Raw genomic sequence first — 26134 nt, 5'->3', positions numbered from 1 at the left:
AACCAAAATGTCAGCAGTTTGAACCCACCAGCTGCTCTGTGGGAGAAAGAAGTGGCAGCCTACTTTCATAAAGATTTACAGCCATGGAAAGAAACCCTATGGGGCAGTTCTACTCTGTTCTGCAGTGTTCCTATGATTCAGAATCCGCTTGACAGCAAAAGGTTTGGTTTTTGAGTTAATGACTTCCAGAGGTAGAAAGTCTCACACCCAGATGTGAATAAGCCACTGTCCTAGAAGACTTCTAAGGTCCCTTCTAGCTTTGGCATCCTAGAGTTCTCATCATTGCCTATTTCTATGTGAACATGCTTTTGCATGAAAACATGGACTAAGAATATCTCATATGAGGCTGTGCTGTGACCATGTTTATGAAATTACCACAACCCTCTTTTCAGTGAAATATTCTATCACTCAACCAATTGCCTTGTGGGCTTGCCACTGATGGGCTAATATAATGAATTTGAAGCGCTGGGTTTCATAAACCTCTTGGTTGGAAACTACCTACATCTAACCCTAACATCCAGGTCAACACTAGTGGAAAGTGCTTTTGCCTGGGAGACGGATGACCTGAATTTCAGTCTGGACCCTGCCAATAACTCATTATCTGGTCTTGGGCGAGTTAGTGCCTAAACCAAAAACCGAACCTGTTGCCATCGAGTCGATTCCAGCTAATAGCGACCCTATAGGACAGCGTCCAACTACCCCATAGGGTTTCCAAGGAGCAGCTGGTGGATGTGAACTACCAACCTTTTGGTTAGCAGCTGAGCTCTTAACCACTATGCCACCAAGACTCCACGTTTCCTCAAATGTAACATGAAGAATTGTCTATTAAATCTCAGACCTTCTTGTCAGGTATGAAATTCTATCATTTGTATGAGGCCATGAAGCTTGATCAAAGCCAAAATGTGTACTTGCCACCCAAAGAGAAATCAGACCTCCAAAGAAAATGTCAGGCTACAGGGAATTATCAAGACTCATTGTAAATCCTACACACTGCAATGACAAAGTCTTAAGTGGAAAAAGATTAACAAACAAAGTAATGCAAAACCGTGAATTTGGAGAATACTTTTCTTCATAGGATAGTGGGCCATGGAGTCACAGGACCCTGCAGATTAGCTGATCTTTTTCCTCAAGCTTCTTTAAAGAGATCATCTAAGTATCGCTTCAGACACCCATCCCTCTTATTTTTAGCTCTGAGTTCTCTTCACAAGTGAGGAGACCTGTGTCTTGGAGTTCCAGAGGTCTCCCAGATATGGCTCATGATTCATTTGCAGGTCCCTTGCACTGAAATCCAGGAAGGTCGGAGGGTGGGGGGAGAGGGAGCTGGAGAAATTATTTCAAATATAAAGTCTTTCTTTGCCTTGTTCTCATTCCAACCACTTGATCAGAAATTATATGCTCCACAAATTGATCCTTTGGTGCCATAGGCAATTAAAATAGAACCCAAGTGATATTGTTCTCCAAGGGCCTCACAGCTGGCGTTGGGGGAAAAAACTCAGGGCTTTGGTCACAGGCTATTTTCAGCCTCTGATAGCATTTGTGTTACTCATGTCTCATTCACCCTTTCCCCTAGGCCTCCCTCCCACCCTTCCCTCCACAGGCCAAGGCTGGTGACAGCCTCCATATATTTAAAGAGGTTGAGAGCCCACCTTACGCAGTTGAGCGGACACAGACGACACAAGCAGGTAAGTGGAGAGGAGCAGCTTGGGCTGGGGGGTGGGCTGGCCTGCTGGCTGGTTGGGACTATGAAGGGCCCCATACAGTAACGGTGTGTTTCACGTCCAAGTACCCACAACCGTTCTGGTTCTATGTGAGGAGGCTTAAGTTATACTTGATTCTGGTGTGGACCTAGAGGTTGTTTAAAAAAATTCCCGAAAGAGTGATTAATATTTGTGGGCTCAAAGGAAACTCACAGACAAAGAAATGGGCAAAGGATTATTTTTGGTCTAAAACTATTTTCATGATGGAATAATGTTTCCTATTGTCTGAGTTGGGATGGCAGGAAAACCAAAAAAAAAAAAAAAAAATGGAAAGACCACTGGATTAGAAGTCAAACTACCTGCATTCTAGTCCTACAATTACCATATGATTAATGGATGTGACTTTGAGACAAAGTTTCTGCCCACAGGGTCTTGGGCTCCTTCAGTGCAAGGGTCACTATGATGTGGTGATATTTTTCTAGACTGTAAAGTTCTGCACAGTTATAAAGTAGTTGTAAGAGATGTAATACAGCAGAAGCCACTTTTCTTATGCTCAAAATACAAGAAACTGTGCAGTTCAAAAGGTATGGGTGAATGGCAGATATTTCTTAATACCCAATACCCTGTCTTGCACATAGGAAATACTCAATGAAGGTATGTTGGTTTAAACTTGATTTTATATTCCAAAGGTGTTCAGCAAGAGACTTACTTTTAAGAATTTGAAAATTAATCAAAAAGATATCGCTATTTGGAAACCCGTTAAAAGCTCTATTTAATTCGAGACTAATCCCCAGTCAGGGTAGGGGCTGGCAGAGGGGTGATTCCCCAGTGTTTCCTCTAGGTTTCAGTCAAGGATTTTTTTCTATCATAGTGAATGACAGGCACAACGCGAAGTGATTTTAAGAAATGGTCCGAGGGGAAATGCTGCCCAAAGATCAAAGCTGCCACTTTTAATTTCTGCTCCTGTCAGGAGCCAGGGAGGGGACTCCTCCAAGAAGGAGCAGTCGGGTGACAGGTCCAGGAACCTGTGTTTCTGCAGTACAACTCAGTGCAGTCCTAGTAGGCATGTATTGACTCTCTGCTGCGTCAGGGCTCAGGGAGGTAGAGGCAGCCCTGATGCGGGGAGGGGTAGGCATGGACACAGATCGGGGCGGGGGACGGGGACAGTCTTTCATCTTCAGTTTACTTTTGGGTGAATGCTGAATGATGGGTGTATCCAATTCATCATGATGGTGTAAAACTGCTTTATGACCCAGAAAATGTGATGGATTCTTACTAATGTGCTGTCTGGCATGGCTTTGGTTCTCTTCTGGACAACTCAGTCACTTACAGTCAGTGGAAATGAGCCCCGGCTGCTGGGCTAGGAGTGCAGCTGACCTCCAGGGCTCGATGCCCTCCCCGGGGCCAGGCAGACAGGTGCTCTCAGTGCAGATGCACAAACCATCCATCAGAGACAGGGGAGACAGGGCAGGGGTGGAGGGAGAGCGAGATGGGAAGAGTAAGCAGGTGCAGCCCACAGGCAAATAATCACAAGCTTGTTGGAGGAAGGAGAGACCGATTCTTTGTAGAATACACATCCAGAAACCCCGAGGACATGGAGAAAGAAATAGAGAAAAACAAGAAGTGTCAGTCATAGAGTCAGTTCCAATTCCCGCTCTGAACATCACTTACCTTCTCTGAGCCTCCATTTTCTGAACAGTAAAATCAAGGCAATGCCACCTACTCGAGGGATTTGTGAGAATCGGATGAGCCTAAGTATAAGAAAGTAGTTTGTAAAGTTTAACATGGCTGTACAAATATGCAAGGTCTTTGAGAAAAGGCACTGGGCCAAACCCTAAGAGTTGTGGAAGGATTTCCTGCTAAGTACAAACGTGATGATAAAAATCCAGAGGTCAGAGTGGATAACAAGCTAACCAGGTGTTAGAAGATGATTAATTTGTTTTACAAGAGGAAGGATGCAGGAAGAGGAATATATCACACAGGAAATACAACTCCTGAGGCAGGCAGATCTCCAACTATAAGCGTGATGCTCAGATGTCTGGGAATACTGTATCTAGGGCTGGCTTCATGGCCAAAGAGAAATGTGATGGCTGTGAGTGTGAAAAACTGCAGTTATTCATCCCTGTGAAGAAAACCATGAAAAGGAGACAATGATTGTTTTGAAGGCTGTGGTGGATGGAAGCCTTTCCTGAGCCTCATCTGGACCTCATCGTGGAAAAGGGTTGTTCATGAGTTGTTGTCTAGCTACTGCCTGTGAATCAGAAGGCACAAGTATTAGTTCATTTGTTGTGGTTGTCAGCTGCCATCCAGTCAGCCCGACTCATGGTGACCCCAAGCACAACAGAATCAAACGCTGCCTGTTTCTATGCCATCCCCATTATCAGTTGCAGATAGTACTGTTGTGATCCATAGGGTTCTTATTGGCTGATTTTCGGAAGTAGACCACCAGGCCTTTCTTCCTAGTCTGTCTTGGTCTGGAAGCTCCACTGAAACCTGTTCAGCATCACAGCAGCATCTTCAGAGGAAGAAACTGAAGTTCAAGGGAGCAAAGTAACTTCTCAGGGTCACATGGCTAAAAAGTGGCAGAGCTAAGATGTAAACTGGCTTAAAAACAAATTATAAAGGTCAAAAGAGAACAGAGCTAGTTTCTGACAGTAAGAGTCGACAGCACGTCAGGAATAATTTCAGAAACGGTGTCATATGACGCATGGGTTTCAGCCTTAGTTTAATGAGTGTATCTACCATTTCTCCAGATCTGAGTTTTAAAGGGGTCAGAGGCCATGCTCAGGTTCATGTCTATGCTGGGACTGAGCAACCTACGCTTTGCAGGCTTTGTGATGGGTCTCAGGATGGAGGACTTTGTATATCTGGATTCAGAGGCTGAGGGGGAGGCTGCTAACCTTGAGTGTCCTACATGGAGGTAGGGAGTTGGAGAGTGTCTCCTCTGGGCCCTGCTTAGGCATCCTGCTTCCCCTCACAGCCCACAGCCCAGTGAGGTGAGCTAATGTGAGTCACCAGGGCCTCCAAAAGAGGGAGTGATTGCCCCAGGGCAGAAGCTCAGGACCTTGTCTGACATGTAATCAATGGTGCCAGGTGCATTGATGCCCCTGGGGGAGCCAATGCTCTCTGACCCTGCCTGTCCCTGGGGTTGCAAACTCTGAAGTCTGGGAAACAGAGTGGGTTCAGAGTCTGAAACAGAGGGGCCAGGGAGAAGAAGCAGGGAGAACTTTGCTTGTTTCAGAAAATAGCTTTGAGAACTAGTGATAAAGTAATAATAAAAATTTAATAAAGAGTAATAATGAAAGCAACTAAAATTATAAAATACCTGCTAAATAATATTAAATATTAAGTGAAGTCCTTGGGTGGTGCAAACAGTTAATGTGCTCAGCTGCTGACAGAAAGGTTGGAGGTTCAAGTCCACCCAGAGGTGCCTCAGAAGAAAGGCCTGGTGATCTCCTTCTGAAAAATCAGCCATTGGAAACCCTATGGAGCACAGTTCTACTCTGACACACGTGGGGTCGCCATGAGTCCAAACTGACTTAACGACAACTGGTAAAAAATGTATTAAGTATTTTACATATAGAATCGTAGTCATTATTATTATTATCACATTTAACCTGAAAACACCCTTTTAAGATAAGCCTTCTCAACCTGTCTTTATATGCCATGAGGACACTGGGCTCAGAGGTTTTGAGCACTTTGCTTGAGGTCCTCCAGTTAGTGTTTTTGAACCAAGCTTGGCTCTTTCCAAAGTCTACACTTTTGCAGTATGCCGTCTCTTTTACCCAGATTAAGAGAAGAATAGAGAACAGGTGGTGTCTGAGAGAGGGTGGCATTTCTGCAAGGTGAGGATCTAGTCACTATTCAGATCCCTAAATCCATCTCAGAGCTTGAAGGACCTTGAAGGTGCTTCACTTCATCACAGCCACTTGGACATCCATCCTCACCTGAGCTGAAAATTAATAGTGAGAAAGAACTCTCCAGCTCCAAAGACAGCCCTTTCTATGTCTGAGCAGAACTGACTCTTAGAAAGTTCTTTGTTTTACTGAATTAAATTCATTCTCCCTGTTATTCCCACCCATGGGTGCTCTCTCTGCTCTATGTCAGATGGCCAACTCCTATCAACTGAGAAAATGTGGTCAATGGAGGTTCTGACCCTTGTGCCCTGGCCAGTGTGTTGTAGGCAGGAACATGGGGTATAGAACCAGTTTAACTTGGGTTTGAATCCCAGCTCTGCCACTTACTAGCTGTGTGACCTTGGACAAGTTACTTAAACTCCCTGAGTCTCAGTTTTCTCATCTGCAAAATGGCAATAACAAAATCTGTTCCACAGGACTGTTGTAACTATTAAGGATAGTATATGTAAAGCAACAGACACATTAAAAAAACAAACAAACTCATTGCCGTTGACTTGATTCCGACTCATAGTGAGCCTATAGGACAGAGTAGAACTGCTTCGTAGGGTTTCCAAGGAGCACCTGGTGGATTTGAACTGCCGACCTTTTGGTTAGCAGCAGTAGCTCTTAACCACTACGCCACCAGGGTTTCCAACAGATGCATAGTGAACAATAAATGGTAGCTAATATTAATATAAGAACACAGTTTAGAGTCAGAGAGACCTAAGTTCCAAGCTTTGTGACATATACTAGTCATGTGACCTTGAGCAAGTGATGTGATTTTCCTAAGACTTCATTTCCCATCTGTAAAGTAAATTTTATAATGATACCTATCTTGAAGGACTACTGTGAAAATTAAATGAGGTACACCACCGTGCCTGGCCCATGGGCCATGTTCCAGACACATTAGCTTCAATAAGAATGTTACTTTATTAGTAATAATTATGATTATCCTTTCCATTGCAGATGTGTGTTCCTATGACCTAAATCCTTGCCTCAGCCCATGTAGACAATTTAACTCACTATGGGAAATCAGATGTCTGGTAGGGTGATCAAGTGAACCAGTACTCAGCTGAAAGTCATTGAGGTCTCTGCTCAAATTCATAACGTAAGGTTCCCTCCCCGGTTCTTTAATGGGCCCGACAAAGAAGCAGCCCTGGTGACACGGTGGTTAAGAGCTACGGCTGCTAACCAAAAGGTCAGCAGTTCGAATCTACCAGCTGCTCCTTGGAAATCCTATGAGGCAATTCTACTCTGTCCTATAGGGTCTCTATGAGATGGAATAAACTCCGTGGCAACAGGTTTGTTTTTTTTGTTTTACAAAGAAGAAACTTAATCACTATGTGTTCATTTAATCTACCATACCCACTTTTGCCCTAAGGTATTATCTTTCAGCTTTATAATTGGTAGTGAAAGACACAAAGATGGAAGGAAGGAAGGAAGGAAGGAGGGAGGGATGGAGGGAGGGAGGGACGCAGGGAGGGAGGGACGAAGGAAAGAAGGAATAGGAAGAAAATACTCGGTATACACATTTTGGTTATTCTTCTAAAATGCCAGATTGATTTGTGACAACTTGGAGTTATTAGCTTTTACAATTTATAACATTCTACAGTATACAAAGTGATTTTACTTACTTGGACTGATACGATTCTCCCAGCAACCCTGTGAAATAGATGGGATCATTATCTCCATTTTAGAAAGGGGATGCTGAAGGTCAGAGAAGTTGAATGATTCCCCAGATTACACAGTTTTTGAGAGGCAAGACAAAACTAGAACTCCAGCCTGCTGGCCTCTGATCCAGTGCTTGTTCCACCCCACTCCCTGTCGGTGCATCCCCCGTATAACCCCTTCCGTGGCATTACTCGTTAAAAAATCTGCACAAGGTAGTCTCTCACTGAGGTCTGAGTAGAGTATCCAAAGGTCTGAAGTCTACTCACTCTCTAGCTGATGTTAGCAGGAGCCCTGCATTCTCTTTCATTCTCATAACCTCAGTCTGTCCCTATTTCAATCCTGATGCACGACCCCATCTGTGACAGCACACCCATCTCAGGGACCAACCCAGAGAGTAGTGCCAGGTAGTGTGATGGAGATTGTGATCCAAGTGACAAATAGGGCCGAGTGACAGGCCAGCCTATATTTGGTTCCCACCTTCAATGACTCTGCCTGTGCCAGGCAACACTGATAAACAAATGGTCCATCCCTTGGTGCCTTGGACAGGGCAAACTCACATTCTGGGACTGGATAGGGGAGTGTTGAGACACAGGAATTCCAAAGCACTGTGGGAGGCCAAAAAGGTTATGTTGTGTATAAGCCAGGACCTAAATGTGGCTTCAGATCATAGCGACTTAATTAGCAGGTTGGTGCTATTTGAATAACCTGAAATAAAATGTGTAAGAATGCCTTGCCTTTGAATAGCTTCTCCGTACTGCTTTAAATTCCACCACATTTTCACGACCTTCACAATGGTCGTACGAGGAAAGTGCAGGAGATAATATTATCGCCGTTTTTCACCCAAGTTCAAGGTCACACAGAAATAAATGGCAAAGTCAAGATTAGAGCCCAAGTCTCCCGATTCAGGACCCTTTCCAACACCCTCTGCCTTTTGGCCTAGGAGGATGGAAGAAGAAACCAGAGACATCTTCTGTCCTTAGCTCCAGAGCTACAATCCCATCTTTAGAAATGGAACTGAGCACCTGTTTAATAGAATGTTTAAAGACTTCTATTCTGGGTTTCAAGTCCTGATGTATGTCAGATATTTATGATCACTTAAGAACAATCTGTGCTTGGATACATTACCTTGTGAAGAAGGTACTATCTGTAATCTTATCCTCATTCTGAAAAGTATCATGTCTATGCAATTGCTGGAAAAAAAAAAAAATATGTGTGTGTGTGTGTGTGTGTGTGTGTGTGTGTGTGTGTGTATTCCCTAAGAGGCATCTCTGTCTCCCGTTAACTTTCAGCATATGCCAATGAAATTTCCACTAAAAATTTAAAATGAGAAATTTGACCAAGGGTTATTTTCATTGAAAGTTTCCACAGCATTAATTTCACAAGTGTCACTATCATGTTCCTGGATGAAATATATAACATTTCTTCTCTATTTTATATTATGTTGAAACTCGAGATCAAAATGAACATGAGCAAAATCACGTGATTCCATTCTTTCCCAGAGACTGTATCATCTTTAATCAGAGAAGGATGTCTCTTAGAAAAAGAAATTGACTAAGAAAACATTCCCAAATCTTTACTTTTCATGTCTTACCCTGTTGGTAAATGAGAGGGCTGGTTAATCCTGAAAGTCTATTTCAATCTTAAAAGTCTATAGTTTAAATGCAGTCTAAAATAAACAATTTAGGCCCTTTTAGGGGATAGTAAGACCTTCACATCTTTCTGTATGCTCTTTTCTCTGCCTTAAATGTCCTTCGTTTTCCCTATCTGGAAAACTCCTACGCACACTTCAAAACCCTGTTTGAATGTTCTTTTGTGATCCAACAATTCCCTGCCTTCAGCCTTGGTCTAAACGCAGGTGGCCATTCCCTCTGAGTTTCTGTAGCCATTCTCACAAGACTCTTATCTGGCATGAAGTACTTTGGGTCCTGTCTGTCTTCCTCACTAGAATGTGGGCTTCTCAATGCCAGGGGCCATGAATTACATTTTCTAATTTTTCCTCTCTTTGATCCCTCATTGAGTAGCTACTGCAGTACTTGACACATGATAAAAAATAAATAAAACCTGTTGCCATTGAGTCAATTCCGACTCACGGAGACCTCATGTGACAGAATAGAACTGCTCCATAGGATTTTCTTGGCTATAATCTTTACAGAAGCAGCTTTCCAGGCCTTTCTTCTGCAGTGTTGCTGGGTAAGTTCAAACCACCAACCTTTAGGTTAGTAGTCAAGTGAAAACAATTTGCACCACTGAGGGACCTTAGTGATACATAATAGGTAGGTAATAAATGCATGGTGAATGAATGAATGAATGAAGGCAGACTTGATTCCAAGTGTTAATTCAAAATCCATTACTCTTTCCACTGTACTTAACAGCTAAGTCAGAGAAAGAGGGACACTAAATGTTTCTCTTTTTTGAAATAGTTATTTTTTAAAGTTTTACTGAATTAAAAAAAAAAAAAAAAGAGCCTGGCTGCTGTGAGAGGAAGGGTAGGATGTTCCTGGCTAACCCCACACTGTTTTTACAAGCGAGAAAAGCTCTTTGGTGGGATATTTAGACAGGAATGTTCCCTTCAGTCCTAGTATCAGGTTCAGTGGTCTGTTTGCTATTTACCTTCTGTTTCTTAGCAAAACTGTCTTTGTTATGAGGCTGTGAGACACAATCCGGACCAGTTGACCCAGAAGGGCTTAGTATTAATCGCCAACTATTATAAGAAGGTGACTGGCTTCCCAGAAGGGAAAGAGAAAGGTCAGAAGCAGCCACTCAGAACGGCCTGATAGTGCTTGCTGTCAATGACAAAATGACACTCCAGGCTTCTTAGAAACCAGGATTTAGGAAATTCTGGATCCTAGTGAAAATTCAGCCCATTTAGGGCTGGCAGAATTTCAGAAATTTCTGAGTATCAATGGTTTATTTCACTTCTGCTCTGGGGAAATGGAAGACTTAGATTCAAACTTAAAAACACACAGAGACACAGAAAGAAAGAGAAAATTACTTTTTTAACTCCCCTCCTTGGCTAGTATCTTTTCCATATAATCCTCTAGTGAGGACACGATGGCAGCCAGGGCTGTGGCTATCAGCAGCTATTTACAGCAGAAAGTGCTCCAAGCCTGTGGGAGGACCGTCAGTCCCACTAACTGGCTCCTGCCAAGCCCTCTGAGCTCTGTCAATCACCTTCCTGCACATCATGCCATTTGGTCCTCCAAACAACACTGTGAAGCAGTAAGGAAAAGAATAACCCTTTCCCTTTTACAGATGAGAAAATAGATGTAAAAAGAAGCTATGTAGTTCATTGTGATACACACAGCACATTGAGGGAAGTGCTGAGAGTGGAAGGTAGGTTTCCAGGAGTCCCTGGGTGGTGCAAACACTTAACACCAAAAGGTTGGAGGCTCGAGAATACCCAGAGGAAACTTGGAAGAAAGACCTGGCAATCTACTTTCAAAAAACCAACCACTGAAACCCTATGGAGCACAGTTCTACTGTGACACATATGGGGTTGCCTTGCTGAGTTGACTCGACAGCAACTGGTTTGGTTGGTTTTGGGCTGGATCTAGTGTAGGTCCAATATATCCTATTGCCTGGATGATGATATTCTTAAAAAATAATTAATGAATTTTAAGAATAAATCTGAATATGTAATTTTATATATTACATATTCCTATCAGCAATATAATCCAAGGTCTTGCTACCCAAATGTGGTCCCCTACTAGCAGCATCAGTATTGCCTAGAGCTTATTAGAAATGGAGAATTTCCTGCCTCAGCCCACATTCACCAAATCAGAATCTCCACTTTAATAAGATCCCAAGTGATTTGAGAAGTACTGAGCTAGATAATAAGGTTATCTAGGTTATTCCCACTTCTAACGGGAAAATTTTTCAAACACTAGATGGAAAAAAATAATAGTACTTAATGTTTGCATATAATCTGATACACACAAAATTAGCTTATTCATTCCTTCCAAGAACCCGGTAGGTACATAGGGGCAGGTGCTATTGAAATTTACCAAAAGAGGAAAAACAGAGTCACAAAGTGGTAACTGACTTGCTCAAAGCCATCTGAGTAAGTGTCTGGACTTATGCACATAACTTGTACCCAGTAACTGTTTGCCAAATAAATGAATGGAACCATCAAACACACTGGGGCTGGACTCTGATCTTCAGACCTGAAGTTAGGCTTCCTTTCCACTGCACTAGGAATGGCTGTCTCCTAGGCCTGCCTGAATTTAGAGTTATTTGCTTTGTCTCTCACTAGACTTCACCTTGATCAGAGAGTCTGCAAGATGCCAAACTGGGGCGGAGGAGCCAAATGCGGAGCCTGCGAAAAGACAGTCTACCACGCGGAAGAAATCCAATGCAATGGGAGGAGTTTCCACAAGACCTGCTTCCACTGCAGTGAGTGGGGTGAACGCCGTGGGAGGCCCTAGTCATCTGGGGGGCATTTCAAAATATCCATTTAACCACAGATACTGTCTGTCAGTGGTTGTTAAAGTGTGGTCCCCAAACCAGCATTATCAACATCATCTGGGAACTTGTTTGCAATACAACTTTCAGACCCCATCTAAGAAAGGCTGGCTCCCCTGAGTGCCCTTGCTTCAACCACTTGCCCAGCTCAAAGGCCTTTCCCTGTAGATCAGCATCAGAACAAGCTGGCCTGCCACTGCTCTTTCTGCTGAAAACCTTGACCCAGTGGCAACACTTACGAAGTATGACTTGGCAGAGAAAGGAAGCCAGCACTTACCTGGAGCCAAGATGGATTTGGCTCTCTGTGTTGCCACACTGGCCAGCCGTCACTGAAGCCAGCTGTGACTAGTCCTTCCTAAGAAAGAACCTATGTCAAGTGGAGGGTGGGGGTAGGAAGAACAACATGTGCCAATTCTGTATGAGTCAGAAAGGGAAGTTTCAGGGCCTGGGCACCAAACCTGATGAAGGAAATCTTTACCATCACCTGGTCACAGATTTATAAAATGCCAAAACTGTAGAGGACTTTAAGACCTTGTGTTCTACCTGAGAATCTGGCTCTGCCCCAATACATGTAACTTTGGATGAGTCACTTCTCATCTCCAAGCCCAGACCACATGCATCTGTGCCAGAGCCAGGAGTAGAACTGGTACCTTCAGACCTCGGACCAGTGCTCTGTTGACATTACTGCATTCTACAGAGTTTCCTAATAGCTAGTCCTGTTTCAGAGTCCCTGGGTGTTGCAAACCGTTAATGTGCATAGCTGCTAACAGAAAGGTTGGTGTTTGAGTTCACCCAGAGGAACCTCGGAAGAAAGCCCTGGTGATCTACTTCTGAAAAATCAGCCAATGAAAACCCTATGGAGTACAGTTCTACTTTGACACACATGGGGTCACCATGAGTCAGAATCAACTCGATGGCAACTGGTTTGGTTTGGTTTTAGTCCTGTTTTAGGAGGAATTGGTGATGGCTTTGAGATGGTTACTTCCCTCCAGTAGGTCTGGCTTAAAAGCTAGCTTTGCTGGATATTTGATGGGCTTCCTCCTCGCAGACTCCTACTACCACCCCCCCACCCCCCACCCAAGCCATGCCTCAGCCCAGTGGCAGCAAGGCGTCTACATGTCTCCAAGCTGTTTGAAGCAGCATTTCAGGGGCTGAGCTCCATCTGTTAGGGCCAGGGGGATACTCCATCCTTAAACTGCCAGAAATAATAACATTTTATCTGCTGCAGGAGTATCTATTTTCCCTGACCTCCCACAGAAAGCATGATTATCAGGAAAGAACAGAGGGAAACACTGCTCAGACTGATTGGGTTGGCACATTGACTAACGCTTTGAGTTTTAATGTTTCGGGTAATTATTTTTACCACCACTCATCTGTCAGTTTATCATACTGTGGTGGCTTGTGTGTTGTTGTAATGCTGGAAGCTATGCCATTGATATTCAAAAACCAGCAGGGTCACCCCTGATGGACAGGTGTCAGTGAAGCTTCCAAACTAAGATAGACTATGAAGAAGGACTTGGCAATCTAGTAAAAAAACTGGCCAGTAAAAACCTTACAAATAGCAGCGAACATAGTCTGATATAGTGCTGGAAAAGGAGCCTCTCAGGTTGGAAGGCACGCAAAATATGATTGTGGAAGGGCTGTTCCTCAAAGTAGAGTTGACCTTAATGATGTGGATAGAATAAAGCTTTCGGGACCTTCATTTGTTGATGTGGTACAACTTTAAAAAGGGAAGAAACAGCTGCAAACATCCATTAATAATCAGAACGTGGCCTTGGCCTCGGGCAGACATGGCCCTAGCAGCATGCTTGTCCGTTTCCCTACTTCTGCCTTTTTGAATATATGCCGAATAAAACTTCCTTTTTGCTTTTAAAAAAATAATCAGAGCATGGAATGTATGAAGTGTTAATCCAGGAAAATTGGAGTTTGTCAAAAATGAAACGGAACACTTGAAGATCAATATCCTAGGCATTAGTGAGCTGAAATGGACCGATATTGGCCATTTTGAATTGGACGATCATATGGTCTACTATGCAAGAATGACAAATTGAAGAGGAACGACATCACATTCATTGTCAAAAAGAACGTTTCAAGATCTATCCTAACTACAACACTGCCAGTGATAGGAAAATATCCATATGCCTACAAGGAAGACTAGTTAATACAACTATTATTCAAATTTATGCTCCAAGCACTAATGCTAAAGGTGAAGAAATTGAAGATTTTTAGCAATTTCTGCAGTCTGAAATTGATCAAACATGGAATCAAGATGCATTAATAATTACTGGTGCTTGGAATGCGAAAGTTAGCAACAAGAAGGATCGGTAGTTGGAAAATACAGCCTTGGTGATAGAAATGATGCTGGAGATCGCATGGTAGGATTTTCCAAGACCAATGACCTACTCATTGGAAATACCTTTTTTCAACAACATAAACAGCTACTATACACACGGACCTCGTCAGATGGAATACACAGGAATCAAATGGACTACATCTGTGGAAAGAGACGATGGAGAAGCTCAATATTATCAGACAGAACAAGGCCAGGGGCTGACTGCAGAACAGAACATTAATTCCTCCTATGCAAGGTCAAAATGAAGCTGAAGAAAATTAAAACAAGTCCACGAGAGCCAAAAGACAACCTTGAGTATATCCCACCTGAATTTAGAGACCATTTTAAGAATAGATTTGACCCACTGAACACTAATGATTGAAGACCAGATGAGTTATGGGATGACACCAAGGACATCGTACACAAAGAAAGCAAAAGGTCATTAAAAAGATAAGAAAGAAAGAAAAGACCAAAATGGAAGTCAGAAGAGACTCTGAAACTTGCTCTTGAACGTAGAGTTGCTAAAGCAAATGGAAGAAATGATGAAGTATAAGAGCTGAACAGAAGATTTCAAAGGGTTGCTCGAGAAGACAAAGTAAAGTATTATAATGAAATGTGCAAAGACCTGGAGTTAGAAAACAAAAGGGAAGAACATGCTCACCATTTCTCAAGCTGAAAAAACTGAAGAAAATAATTCAAGCTTCAACTTGCAGTATTGAAGGATCCTATGGGCAAAATACTGAATGATGCAGGAAGCATCAAAATAAGATGGAAAGAATACACAGAGTCACTGTACCAAAAAGAACTGGTCGACGTTCAACCATTTCAGGAGGTAGCATATGATCAAGAACTGGTGGTACCGAATAAAGAAGTCCAAGTTTCACTGAAGGCACTGGCAAAAAACAAGGCTCCAGGTACTGACAGAATACCAGTTGAGATGTTTTAACAAATGGATGCATTGCTAGAAGTGCTCACTCATCTATGTCTAGAAATTTGGAAGACAGCTACCTGGCCAACCGAATGGAAGAGATCCATATTTGTGCCCATTCCAAAGAAAGATGATTCAACAGACTGTGGAAATTATTGAACAATATCGAACAATATAACATGCACATAAAATCTGGCTGAAGGTAATTGAAAAATGGTTGCAGCAGTACATCAATAGGCAACTGCCAGAAATTCAGGACAGATTCAGAAGAGGGCGTGGAATGAGGGATATCATTGTTGATGTCACATGGATCATGGCAGAAAGCAGAGAATATCAGAAAGATGTTTACCTGTGTTTTACCTGTGCAAAGGCATTTGACTGTGTGGATCATAACAAATTATGGATAACATTATGAAGAATGGGAATTCCAGAACACTTAATTGTGCTCATGTGGAACCTGTACATAGACCAAGAGGCAGTCGTTCAAACAGAATGAGGGATACTGCGTGGTTTAAAGTCAGGAAATGTGTGTGTCAGTGTTGTATCCTTTCACAGTACCTATTCAATCTGTATGCTGAGCAAATAATCCGTGAAGCTGGACTATATGAAGAAGAACGAGGCATCAGGATTGGAGAAAGACTCATTAATGACCTGCAATATGCAGATGTTACAACCTTGCCTGCAGTGAGTGAAGAGGATTTTAAGCACTTACTGATAAAAATCAAAGACTACAACCTTCAGTGTGTATTACATCTCAACATAAAGAAAACAAAAATCCTCACAAGTGGACCAATAAGCAACATCATGATAAACAGAGAAAATATTGAAGTTGTAAAGGTTTTCATTTTACTTGGATCCACAATCAATGCCCAAGGAAACAGCAGTCAACAAATCAAATGACGTGTATTATTGGGCAAATCTGCCACAAAAGATCTCTTTAAAGTGTTAAAAAGCAAAATGTCACTTTGAGGAGTAAGGTGTGCCTGACCCAAGCCATGGTACCTTCAATTGCCTCATAAGCATGTGAAAGCTAGACAATGAATAAGAAAGACAGAAGAAGAATTGATGCCTTTGAACTATGGTGTTGGCAAAGAATATTGAATATACCATGGACTGCCAGAAGGAGCCCTGGTGGCACAGTGGTTAAGAGCTCAGCTGCTAACCAAAAGTTCAGCAGTTCGAATCCCCCAGCCACTCCTTGGAAACCCCATGGGGCAGTTCTACTCTGTCCTACAGGGTAGCTATGAGTCGGAATTGACTCGATGGCGATAGGTTTGGTTTTTTTAATGGGCCAGAAGGACAAACAAATCTGTCTTGGAAGAAGTACAGCCAGAATGCAACTTAGAAATGAGGATGGCAAGGCTTCCTCTCACGTACTTTGGAAATGTTTTCAGGAGGGACCAGTCCCTGGAGCAGGACATTATGCTAGGTAAAGTAGAGGGTCAGCGAAAAAGAGCAAAACCCTCAATGAGAGGGATTGACACAGCGGCTGCAACAACAGGCTCAAACATAGAAACAATTTGAGGTTGGCGCAGGAATGGGCTGTGTTTAGTTCTGTTGTACATAGAGTTGCTATGAGTTGGAACTGACTCGACAGCATCTAACAACAACAATGATTTTTAAGCCATCTTACACATCCCTCAGATTCATCATTATTATTACAATTATCCAGAATTTATTAGTCAAGAGAGTTCATTTCGTAACTCTTTGGTTTTTGTTAAAAAATGACTGCTGTTGTTGTCGTTAGGTGCCACTGAGTTGGTTCTGACTCATAGCAACCCTATGTACAACAGAATAAAACACTGCCCAGTCCTGCACCATCCTCACAATCATTGTGATGCTTAAGCCCATAGCCACCGTGTCAGTCCATCTTGTTGAGGATTTTCTTCTTTTTCACTGACCTTCTACTTTACCAAGCATGATGCCCTTCTCCAGGGACTGATCCCTCCTGACAACATGTCCAAAGTATGTGAGACGTAGTCTCACCATCCTTGCTTCTAAGGAGGATTCTGGTTGTACTTCTTCCAAGACAGATCTGTTCGTTCTTTTGGCAGTCCATGGTATATTCAATATTCTTCGCCAACACCACAATTCAAAGGTGTCAATTCTTCTTCAGTCTTCTTTATTCATCAACCAGCTTTCACACGCATATGAGGCAATTGAAAACACCATGGCTTGGGTCAGGCGCACCTCAGACACCTTTACTTTTCAACACTTTAAAGAGGTCTTTTGCAGCAGATTTGCCCAATGCAACACATCTTTTGATTTCTTGACTGCTGCTTCCATGGGTATTGATTGTGGATCCAAGTAAAATGAAATCTTGACAACTTCAGTCTTTTTGCTGTCTATCATGATGCTGCTCACTGGTCCAGTTGTGAGGATTTTTGTCTTCCTTATGTTGAGGTATAATCCATACTGAAGGCTGTGGTCTTTGATCTTCGTCAGTCAGTGCTTCAAGTCCTCTTCACTTTTGGCGAGCAAGGTTGTGTCATCTGCATAATGCAGGTTATTAATGAGCCTTCCTCCAATCCTGATGTCCCGTTCTTCTTCATATAGTCCAGCTTCTCAGATTATTTGCTCATCATACCAAAAAACAAAGACTAATGTTCTTTAAAAAGAGTAGTGGTGAGGAATATTGGAAAGAGTCCTGGGTTTGGTTTAAAGAAGAGTAGGGTTTGAGTCTGGGCTCTGGCATGTACCTACTGTGTGACCTCGGAAAGGTTATTTCACCACTGCAAGCCTCAATTACCCCATGTATAAAATAGAGATATATACCTACAGCACAAGGTTGTTAACAAGGAGCAAACTGGGAACCCAGTCTTCTAGGCCTTTACACTTCTTTGATCAACTCTGGTGTCTGAGTTGGAAGGGGAAATGGTAGGGAAGCTTTCCATGACAAAGGATGTCTTGCCCCCCACCCCATCCCCCATTCAGGGTAGCTAGAAGATGCTCTATTAAATGGAACCATAATAGAAGGAACTTGAGCATTTGGTGGGAGGTGACGCTTCCTCTTAACCTTTGGATATTTTCCTTAGAACTTGTATATGGGATGAGGATCTCATCTGAGCAGTAGAAGTTTCTGTAGTGGTGGGCGAAAGGGCCCTGGGGAGGAGCATACTTTCCTATATTAGCATTGCAAGACTTACCTGTCCACAGGTAGTTGCTAGAAATAGGGCTTAGCGAAGCAGGGCCTACCTTAGCTTGTCCGCTACCTGATATTCTACCGACTTCTAGACAAATGCTTAATCCTTCATACCAGTGCTGTTTAAAAGAAATATAAGCCACATATGTAAATTTAACTTTTCCAATAGCCATATTTAAAAAAAAAATACAAAGAAACAGGTGAAATTAATTTTAAAACATTTCATTTAACCCAATATAACCACAATGTTATCATTTCAACATGTAATCAATATAAAATTATTAATGAGATATTTTACCGTCTTTTTGTTTTGTACTAAGTCTTCAAAATCTGGTATGCATTTTACACTTACAGCACATCATATGGCTGGTGTCTACCATATTGTACAGCACAATTCTACTTTGTCTGTGACAAAAGTTGATCAGAAGCCGGGGAGTGGCTATGGAATTGGCCAAGGCCTGATCAGGAATAGGCAATCTTGCAGTGATGAGAGTGAGTGCTGGACAAGAGTCAAAGAACCTGAGGTCACGCGCAGGTTTGCAACTTAGTGTTGTGTAATCTTGGACCAGTCACTGATCTTCATGCACTCATTCAACAGATATTTGCAGAGGGCTAACTCTGTGCCAGGCCCTTTGCTAGCTTCTGGGGATTTTAAGGTAAACAGTTTTGTGCTCAAGTAACTCAGAATCTAGACCATCAATGTATATGTGAGGAGTTGTCCCTTGGAGGTTGGTAACTGCCTTAGTTTCCTAGTGCTGCCATAACAAAAAATACCACAAGTGGGTGGCTTTAAAGAACAGAAATTTATTGTCTCACAGTTCTGGAAGCTAGAATTCCAAATCAGGGCATTGGCTATGGGGGAGGGTCCTTCCTTGTTGGTAGCCCTGGGCGTTCCTTGGCATTCTTTGGTTTGTAGATGGATCTTCACATGGCACCTGTCTCCCTCCTGTGTGTATGTTTCTTGGTGCTGTTTTCCTTTTTATAAGATACCAGTCAAAAGTGATTAGGTTTAGGACCTACCCTATTTCATTAATATAACAAAAGAAAATCTCTATTTACCAAATAGGGTCATATTTATAAGTACAAGGGGTTAGGACATTAACATATCTTTTTGGAGTCTGCAATTTAATCTATAACAGTAACTAATAGCAACAAGAAAGATAGAGACAGGTATATACCTTATATGCCCAAATATACGGCACATTTTTCTCCCCAGAATTATCTCTTGTACAAAAGGGTTTGCTTTGTATCCAAGGCCTTATAAAGTCTCTCATGTTATATGACATTTTCTCAAATACTTTATTTGTTATTTAAACTTTTATTTTTAGAGAGAATTTTTAATACACACAAAAACTGACGTAATAGTTTAATGAACTCCAATATGCCTATCTTCCCAGCCCCACAACATCAACTCCTGGCCAATTCTACCTTCTTCTTCCACTCTCGTATTCAATTGCTATATTTTTTGACAACAAAATGCCATTTGAGGAAAATATGTTAACCTGAAACAACCTCATTCATTGCTGGTTTGGATTGCTTATAGAGGTCACTTGATAGCGCTGGTAGTAAAAAAAAAAAAAGGAGGTAAGTAAATTTAATGCCAGTTTGTTATCATTCCTGGGGATATGACCTTACTATTATAAGCACTATCACCATTAATGGCCTTTAAGGATCACTGTTACAAAGCAATACAGAAAGTTATTAAGTTGTAGAAATCATGTATTTTTTAAAAGCTGCCTTAATGTTGTGCTAATAGGTACTTCTTGTTGAGATGCAATTTCCAGGTGACAGCCTCCTCCTCAGATACAAATTGGGCTGCCTCTCAAATGACGCAGACAGTGGGAGGATGAGATGCTCTGGAAAGCTGCATTAGCTGCCTCCAAAAGTGACTTTGATGAGGAGGAGGATGCTGATGCTGAAGATGCAAAGGAAGAATTTGGATACAATTGTTTTCTGAATTTTTGTGAGAGTAGGAAAAAAAAAATCCAAATCCATGCTATTAATTTATATTATTAATTAAATATTATAGGTAGATATTTGACACTTTCATTCACATCCCTAAAAGTTTGTAAAAAAATTTTTTTTATAAATCCTCTTTTTGGAAAAATGGGGGATTACCTCATATTTGTGAATATATGAGGTAATACATAGTAGCCAGGAGGCTTGAGCCAATACAACCTAAGGGTCTATGAGACAGATCTCCCCCTTCGCTCCCTCCCCTACTTCCAGAACTGGGCTGAAATTGGCATCTATGACAATTGTCTCCTTGAATATAGCACAGTGCTCCTCAAAGGCCATGAAAAGTACAGAAACTACTCAGTCCTGATTCTTACATGATTAAGAAAAGAAATAGGTTCCTTTCCTGCCTTAGACCCCACATTCACATACACGCACACACTCCCTTGACCTGACACCATTTGGGGGGAGACACTCAGGAATCAGGTTGTTCCAATTCAGGGGTATTGTTCTTAGCTGGTTGAGATCTCATACCTGGTTCTAATCCTGGACCCTACCCCTTTCTAGCTGCGTACCAGTGAACACATTACTTCCCCTCTCTGTGGCCCAATTTCCTCATCTGTGAGATCACAATAGTCTTGGAGTCTGGCTCAGGACATGTTGGAGTCAGTAATCATAATTGTGTTCTTGGATGGAGGGTCCCTTGTGCTGGGTCTCTTGGTCCTGAGCATAGCACAGGGGTACAGAGAAGGAGGGAGAAATCTCAGCCCTAAGCCTCTGACCCTTCCTTTCCTCGGCAGTGGCCTGCAGGAAGGCTCTCGACAGCACCACAGTCGCAGCCCATGAGTCAGAGATCTACTGTAAGGTGTGCTATGGGCGCAGGTACGGACCCAAGGGGATCGGATATGGACAAGGTGCCGGTTGCCTCAGCACTGACACGGGCGAGCACCTCGGTCTCCAGTTCCAACAGTGAGTTACTGCCCCACTTCCGCCCTCCCAGTTAGAGACTCCAACTATCAGGGCACGTTATTCTGTTCCCATAGCAACGTGTTCTGGAAGTGGGAGAATGGACTCTATTGTTGATTTGCCAACAATAGGAATACTCAATCTGACCAAGTTTTAACAATGTGTCATCTCTCCAAAGACTGTCTTTAAATTATCTGCCTTTCTAAAGGGCAATTACTTTTACACCAGGGCTACTGGTTTGCATGTCAAGAGAAAACCCAGAATGTACAGATGTTCCATTGTATGACCTTTGCAAAACTCCATGGAGCCTCTTTTCTTCCCCTTTGAGAGTTTCTGTGTAAATCACATAAATATGGCAGGGAAGCAATGGCCATTCTCTGTGTCCTTGTCACTAAAAGATTTCTTCCCTTGGGTTGTAGGATGACTCATGTCCACAGTGCAGGGTGGGTGGGTCTGAGGGGAAGGGCTGTGCCTCAGGAATGAACAATCAATTATGATCCATTTGATTGTGCTGTGGGTCTCCCTGGCTGCCCGTTGCTGATACAGTGCTGAGGTTCCCCCCAGCACCAGCATTATCCCAGGGAAGCTGGGATATCACACTGTGCCACCTCCATCTACCAGACCCAGGTTCTACTTTCTTGATGATCTCACCAACCTTCAGCCCAGAGCTAATGATAGTCTGACTGCCACTGGCCTGTAGCTGCTATGGCCACCTGGTATCTGGGCTCAGCTCCTAAGAGAAGAAAGCTGTTTGGTGAGACTGGCTGGAAAGGCCCAGGCGACCTGAGGAAGTGTCCCTTGGAGGGACTCCCCAGACGGCTGTGAGACGGTCTGATCCCACATCTATCCATGGTCCTGAAAAACCACACCCATTGCCATTGAGTCAGCTCTGACTCATGGCAACCCCATGTATGTCAGAGTAGAAATGTGTCCATAGGGTTTTCAATTACTGTGATCTTGCAGAAGTAGATCACCCAGCCTTTCTTCTGAGGGTCCTCTGGGTGGATTAGAACCACCAACCTTTAGGTTAGTAGCCAAGTGCTAACTGTTTGCACCACTAGGGACTCTCTATCCATGGTTCAGCCTGGAAAAAAAAAGGAGAGATGTGCAATTTCTTTTCATTAACTTTTCTCATCACTCAGTCCCAGCTGGAGATTGCTTAAAGAAGAAAAGATGATACTGACTGCATTCTTGGCCTCCCATCACCCAAAGCTCACTTTTCTATGTTAGGACTTTCTTGTGATACTGTGGAAAGGGTAACAAGAGTCTAAAGACTAAGGTTTTCAAATCTGCTCCAACAGTCATGAGCTACCTGGCCTTAGGCAATGACCTCTCTGACCCATTCTTTCCTCAAACTACCCCTGCCTAGTTCACAGGGTTATGGTGAGGCTCAAGTGATGGAATGTACAAGGAAACATCAAAAGGCATAGAAGCACAAAGGGTTTTTATTGTTGCCTCTATTTTGGACAGTGCTCTCATGGAGACAGGTGACCTTCGTGTATAGGACAACAACCTGAATTGTGACAACAAATGCCTCAGCTCATCAGACTGTGGTTTGTCAGAAGCTGATTAGTACCAACTGTCAAGATTCCATTATCAGGCCATTCTTGCCCTATAAAATCATTTTCACAACTCACTTCAGAAAGCAAGCCAGTGGGTTTCAAGATGGTATAGGAAAACCTAACCAACAGTCACAGCTCTAATAACATAACACAAATATAAGCGATCATGTAGGGAGTACTTCCTAAGTGGTTTACAAAAGAAAAGAAAGATTTAAACCAATTATATTAACATGTTAAGCCCTTACTACATAGCAGCAGGCACTGTTCTAAGTTTTACATATGGCACCTCATTTAACCCTCTCAACTCTACATGGAATGCAACATGATTATCTCTGTTTTCCAAATGAAGAAACTGAGGCACAGAGAAGTTAAGTAGCTTGCTCAAGATCACTCAGCTAGCACTCTTTGCCAAAAGGGGTTTATAGTTTTGTTCATCTGTCTATTTCTACCAGGTCCCCAAAGGCAGCACGCTCAGCCACCACCAGCAACCCTTCTAAGTTCACTGCAAAGTTTGGGGAGTCAGAGAAGTGCCCTCGATGTGGGAAGTCAGTCTATGCTGCTGAGAAGGTCATGGGAGGTGGCAAGGTAAGGACTTGCATATGAGCCAAATGGGATTTGCTCATCTCCACCCAATCAGTTGTGAGGCACTAAAAGAAGAAATTAGGAACTGTGGATGGATGGGCCCCAGACCCCTCATTCTCCTTAGCTCTCTGAGAACCACTTAGAAAACACATTCTTTCCCATTTTCCTGGTCTGTGGCAGTCATCCTGCAGCACCCTTGGAAAAGCTAGAACCACTGCAATTCAATGCAACAAGCATTAACCTCCAAGGTGGAAGGCACCCAGACAAAAGGTCTGGGTAATACCAAAAACCAAAACCAAATCCGTTGCCATCGAGTAGGTTCCAACTCATAGCGACTCTATAGGACAAAGTAGAACTGCCCCCATAGGGTTTCCAAGGAGCAGCTGGTGGATGCAAACTGCCAACCTTTGGGTTAGCAGCCGAGCTCTTAACCACTGTGCCACCAGGGCTCCCTGGGTAATACAAAGGTGCACAAGTACCCCTGCCCTTCCAGGAAGTTGTTCACCACTGCATGGTTAAACTTGCTGCTGGCATCAAAACCGATGAATATTATAAACACCTCACCACAATGAGAAGCATCCTCACTGACAAATGTCCCAGCTGTCTCGAGAATCATCAAATATCAGAGACAGTGACTTAGACTTGCTCTACCAGCTCTGTTCTCAGGCCTGAAACTAGGGTATTCACCAAAGGATTAGGGTTCTAGGAAAGAGAAAAATTGGGGGAGGAAAAACCATGGAGAGTGTCTGACTTCACATATAAGGGCAGCCTCAACCCCGAGACCAACCATTGGAAGACAAATGGTAATCCCAAAGCTGTAGCTGGTAGACACACAGATGTACAGAAGGAAGGCAATCTTTCAGATGATCCAAGCCATAAAATTCACTTCCATCAGAAATACACAGAGAATTAAAACAAGGTTGAATTACCCGGGCAATCAATTTACTTCATTTTTTTTAATATGTTACCCACTGACCCAAGCCTTCTGTCCAGTTTATTCCTCAGATCTTTTAGGTTTGGAGACATCCATTCTTATTTAGTCTGTTTTAAAGGAATACATATGGAAATAATGAGCGTAAATCTATTTTTAAGGGGTTCTGAGAATTGATGGCCAAGTCCATAGCATCTTATTTTCTTCAGAACCCTAGAAAAAAGTATTCCAGGAATTGATTTAGGTAAGTGAATGGTGAAGACAGTGGCTTTCCTTCATATCTGCTGGTCAGGGGACTTAAAATGGAAATAGAATACGTTATTGACCCCGTTAAATATGTAACTTTCCTGTGCCCCTCAGCCTTGGCACAAGACCTGTTTCCGCTGTGCCATCTGTGGGAAGAGTTTGGAGTCCACGAACGTCACTGACAAAGACGGGGAACTTTATTGCAAAGGTGAGTGTTGGTGCCAGAGCTTCTCAAGATATGTTTTCCTGAGGAGGGCCCTTGGGAAGGAAAGTTGTCTCCATGTCTAGAGACTTGCTTGGTGTCTGCCAGGACATATGACTGCAAAGCCTGGGCAGGTCTTGGGCTGTCAGGATGGGAAGCAAAACCATTGAAGGGAAAAAAACAAATTCCTGCCTTACTCAGCTCTGGTTCTCTCCTTTGGAGCACCTTGGAGGATCAGATGTTGGGAGATACTCTGTGGTCCAGGGAAGCTGGATGCCTGTAGGGAGAGAGGAAGAGGAAGAAGCATGTCCTGACTCTGGCCCTAGAAGAGGCCTCAAGCATGGACAAACAGCATCACAGTCCCTTTCAAAAACCCAAATATCTTCCATCTACCTGGGTGGCAGATAGGGTTTACCAGGATGAACTCAGTTTGGTCTCATTTGAGTTTATCAAGTTTATTCTTCCTCCCTCTCTCCCTCCCTTCCTTCTACTTCTGTTTCTGATGTTGGGCATCACTTAATGATCACAGGGACCTAACTGACAAGCTGGTCCTCACAGCTCTGCTCCTATCTGCTTCCACAATTCCTTTGTCTTCTGGAGAGGTAGTAGAGGCTTAGCTCCTTCCTGCCACTACCAAAAGGCAGGCATGCACTGCAGCCAAGGCCACATTTCCTCTACCTTGGAGCCTCTCCTAGGTCTATTCTATTGCTCAGTGGGATTCTTCCACCCTTTCACTTGGTGATGGTGTCTCAAGATCTTCAAATGTTTGTTACAATGGGATGGGAGGGTCAGAGGGAGCACGTTATTAATCAAGATTATAGGTTGCCAAAACTTTTCCCACAATGAGAAAGGGATGAAACAGGTGTTGCCTTCACCTGGCAGTAGAATACAATACAGAGGCCTCAGCATTCATAGGCCGTAAAACCCTAAAATGTTGTGTAGCCAGCAAGGAAAGCAACATGGAAACAGATAATGGATTTCAAAATGAGAAAAGCTATATAGCAGAGGAAATTACCCAATGCAGAAGCATACAATGAAGACACATCAGCTTAGAAGAGATACTTCCTCTGGGTCTTCCAGGGTGAATGTGAGCTTGTGAGGGGGCATTCCAGGAGCAGAGAGCCATGAGTGCAAAGACATCAAAGCTTGGGCATCATAGTTCTTCCCAGGAACTGCAAGTAGTTCTGTGTGCCTGGTGCAGGGAGGACGGCAGGAAGCAGTAGATGAACCTGGGTCAGCAGTCAGGGGCCAGATTATGCCAACTCAAATGACAAAATGTCTGAACACACTTAGTAAAGTGCTAAGAACTATAAACAATTTTTATTAGCAGATTTAAAATATAAATTTATTGAAAAGTTAATTTATGCATAACTTTATCAAAAGGATGCCTTTAACAGATAAAAGGGCTGCGCCCAGACAGAAGGATCTCAAATAATGACACTAACGAGCCTATTCTCTCTCCCCCCATCCCCTTCTCCTTCACAGTTTGCTATGCCAAAAATTTTGGCCCTACAGGCATTGGGTTTGGAGGCCTTACACACCAAGTGGAAAAGAAAGAGTGA

General features: G+C 42.9%; 1 protein-coding gene across 2 annotated transcripts; it reads left to right on the top strand.

The window, feature by feature from the left end:
• Positions 1-1582: 1582 nt before the first annotated feature.
• Positions 1583-26134, top strand: CSRP3 (cysteine and glycine rich protein 3). 2 transcript variants are annotated; one of them, XM_004369708.1, is made up of 6 exons: positions 1583-1682; positions 11517-11656; positions 20884-21052; positions 23064-23196; positions 24485-24578; positions 26058-26134. In XM_004369708.1, the coding sequence occupies exons 2-6, from the start codon at positions 11545-11547 to the stop codon at positions 26132-26134; spliced, it is 585 nt and encodes a 194-aa protein (XP_004369765.1). In that variant the 5' UTR covers positions 1583-1682; positions 11517-11544. The 2 variants fall into 2 exon arrangements, with proteins under 2 accessions (XP_004369765.1, XP_023592473.1); XM_023736705.1 differs by lacking the exon at positions 1583-1682 and having other exon boundaries at positions 11236-11656.

This window comes from Trichechus manatus, unplaced genomic scaffold (assembly GCF_000243295.1).
Source record: "Trichechus manatus latirostris isolate Lorelei unplaced genomic scaffold, TriManLat1.0 scaffold00006, whole genome shotgun sequence".
Taxonomy (NCBI): domain Eukaryota; kingdom Metazoa; phylum Chordata; class Mammalia; order Sirenia; family Trichechidae; genus Trichechus; species Trichechus manatus.
This window is presented reverse-complemented; position numbering and strand designations above follow the sequence as displayed.

What these genes read in the sequence shown, in the direction of transcription:
- CSRP3 (XM_004369708.1), top strand. Translation starts at nt 11,545, where the DNA reads ATGCCAAACTGGGGCGGAGGAGCCAAATGCGGAGCCTGCGAAAAGACA. An exon ending in CAAGACCTGCTTCCACTGCA is followed by an intron (nt 11,657 to 20,883) that starts GTGAGTGGGGTG and finishes TTTCCTCGGCAG; the next exon opens with TGGCCTGCAGGAAGGCTCTC. An exon ending in CTCGGTCTCCAGTTCCAACA is followed by an intron (nt 21,053 to 23,063) that starts GTGAGTTACTGC and finishes TATTTCTACCAG; the next exon opens with GTCCCCAAAGGCAGCACGCT.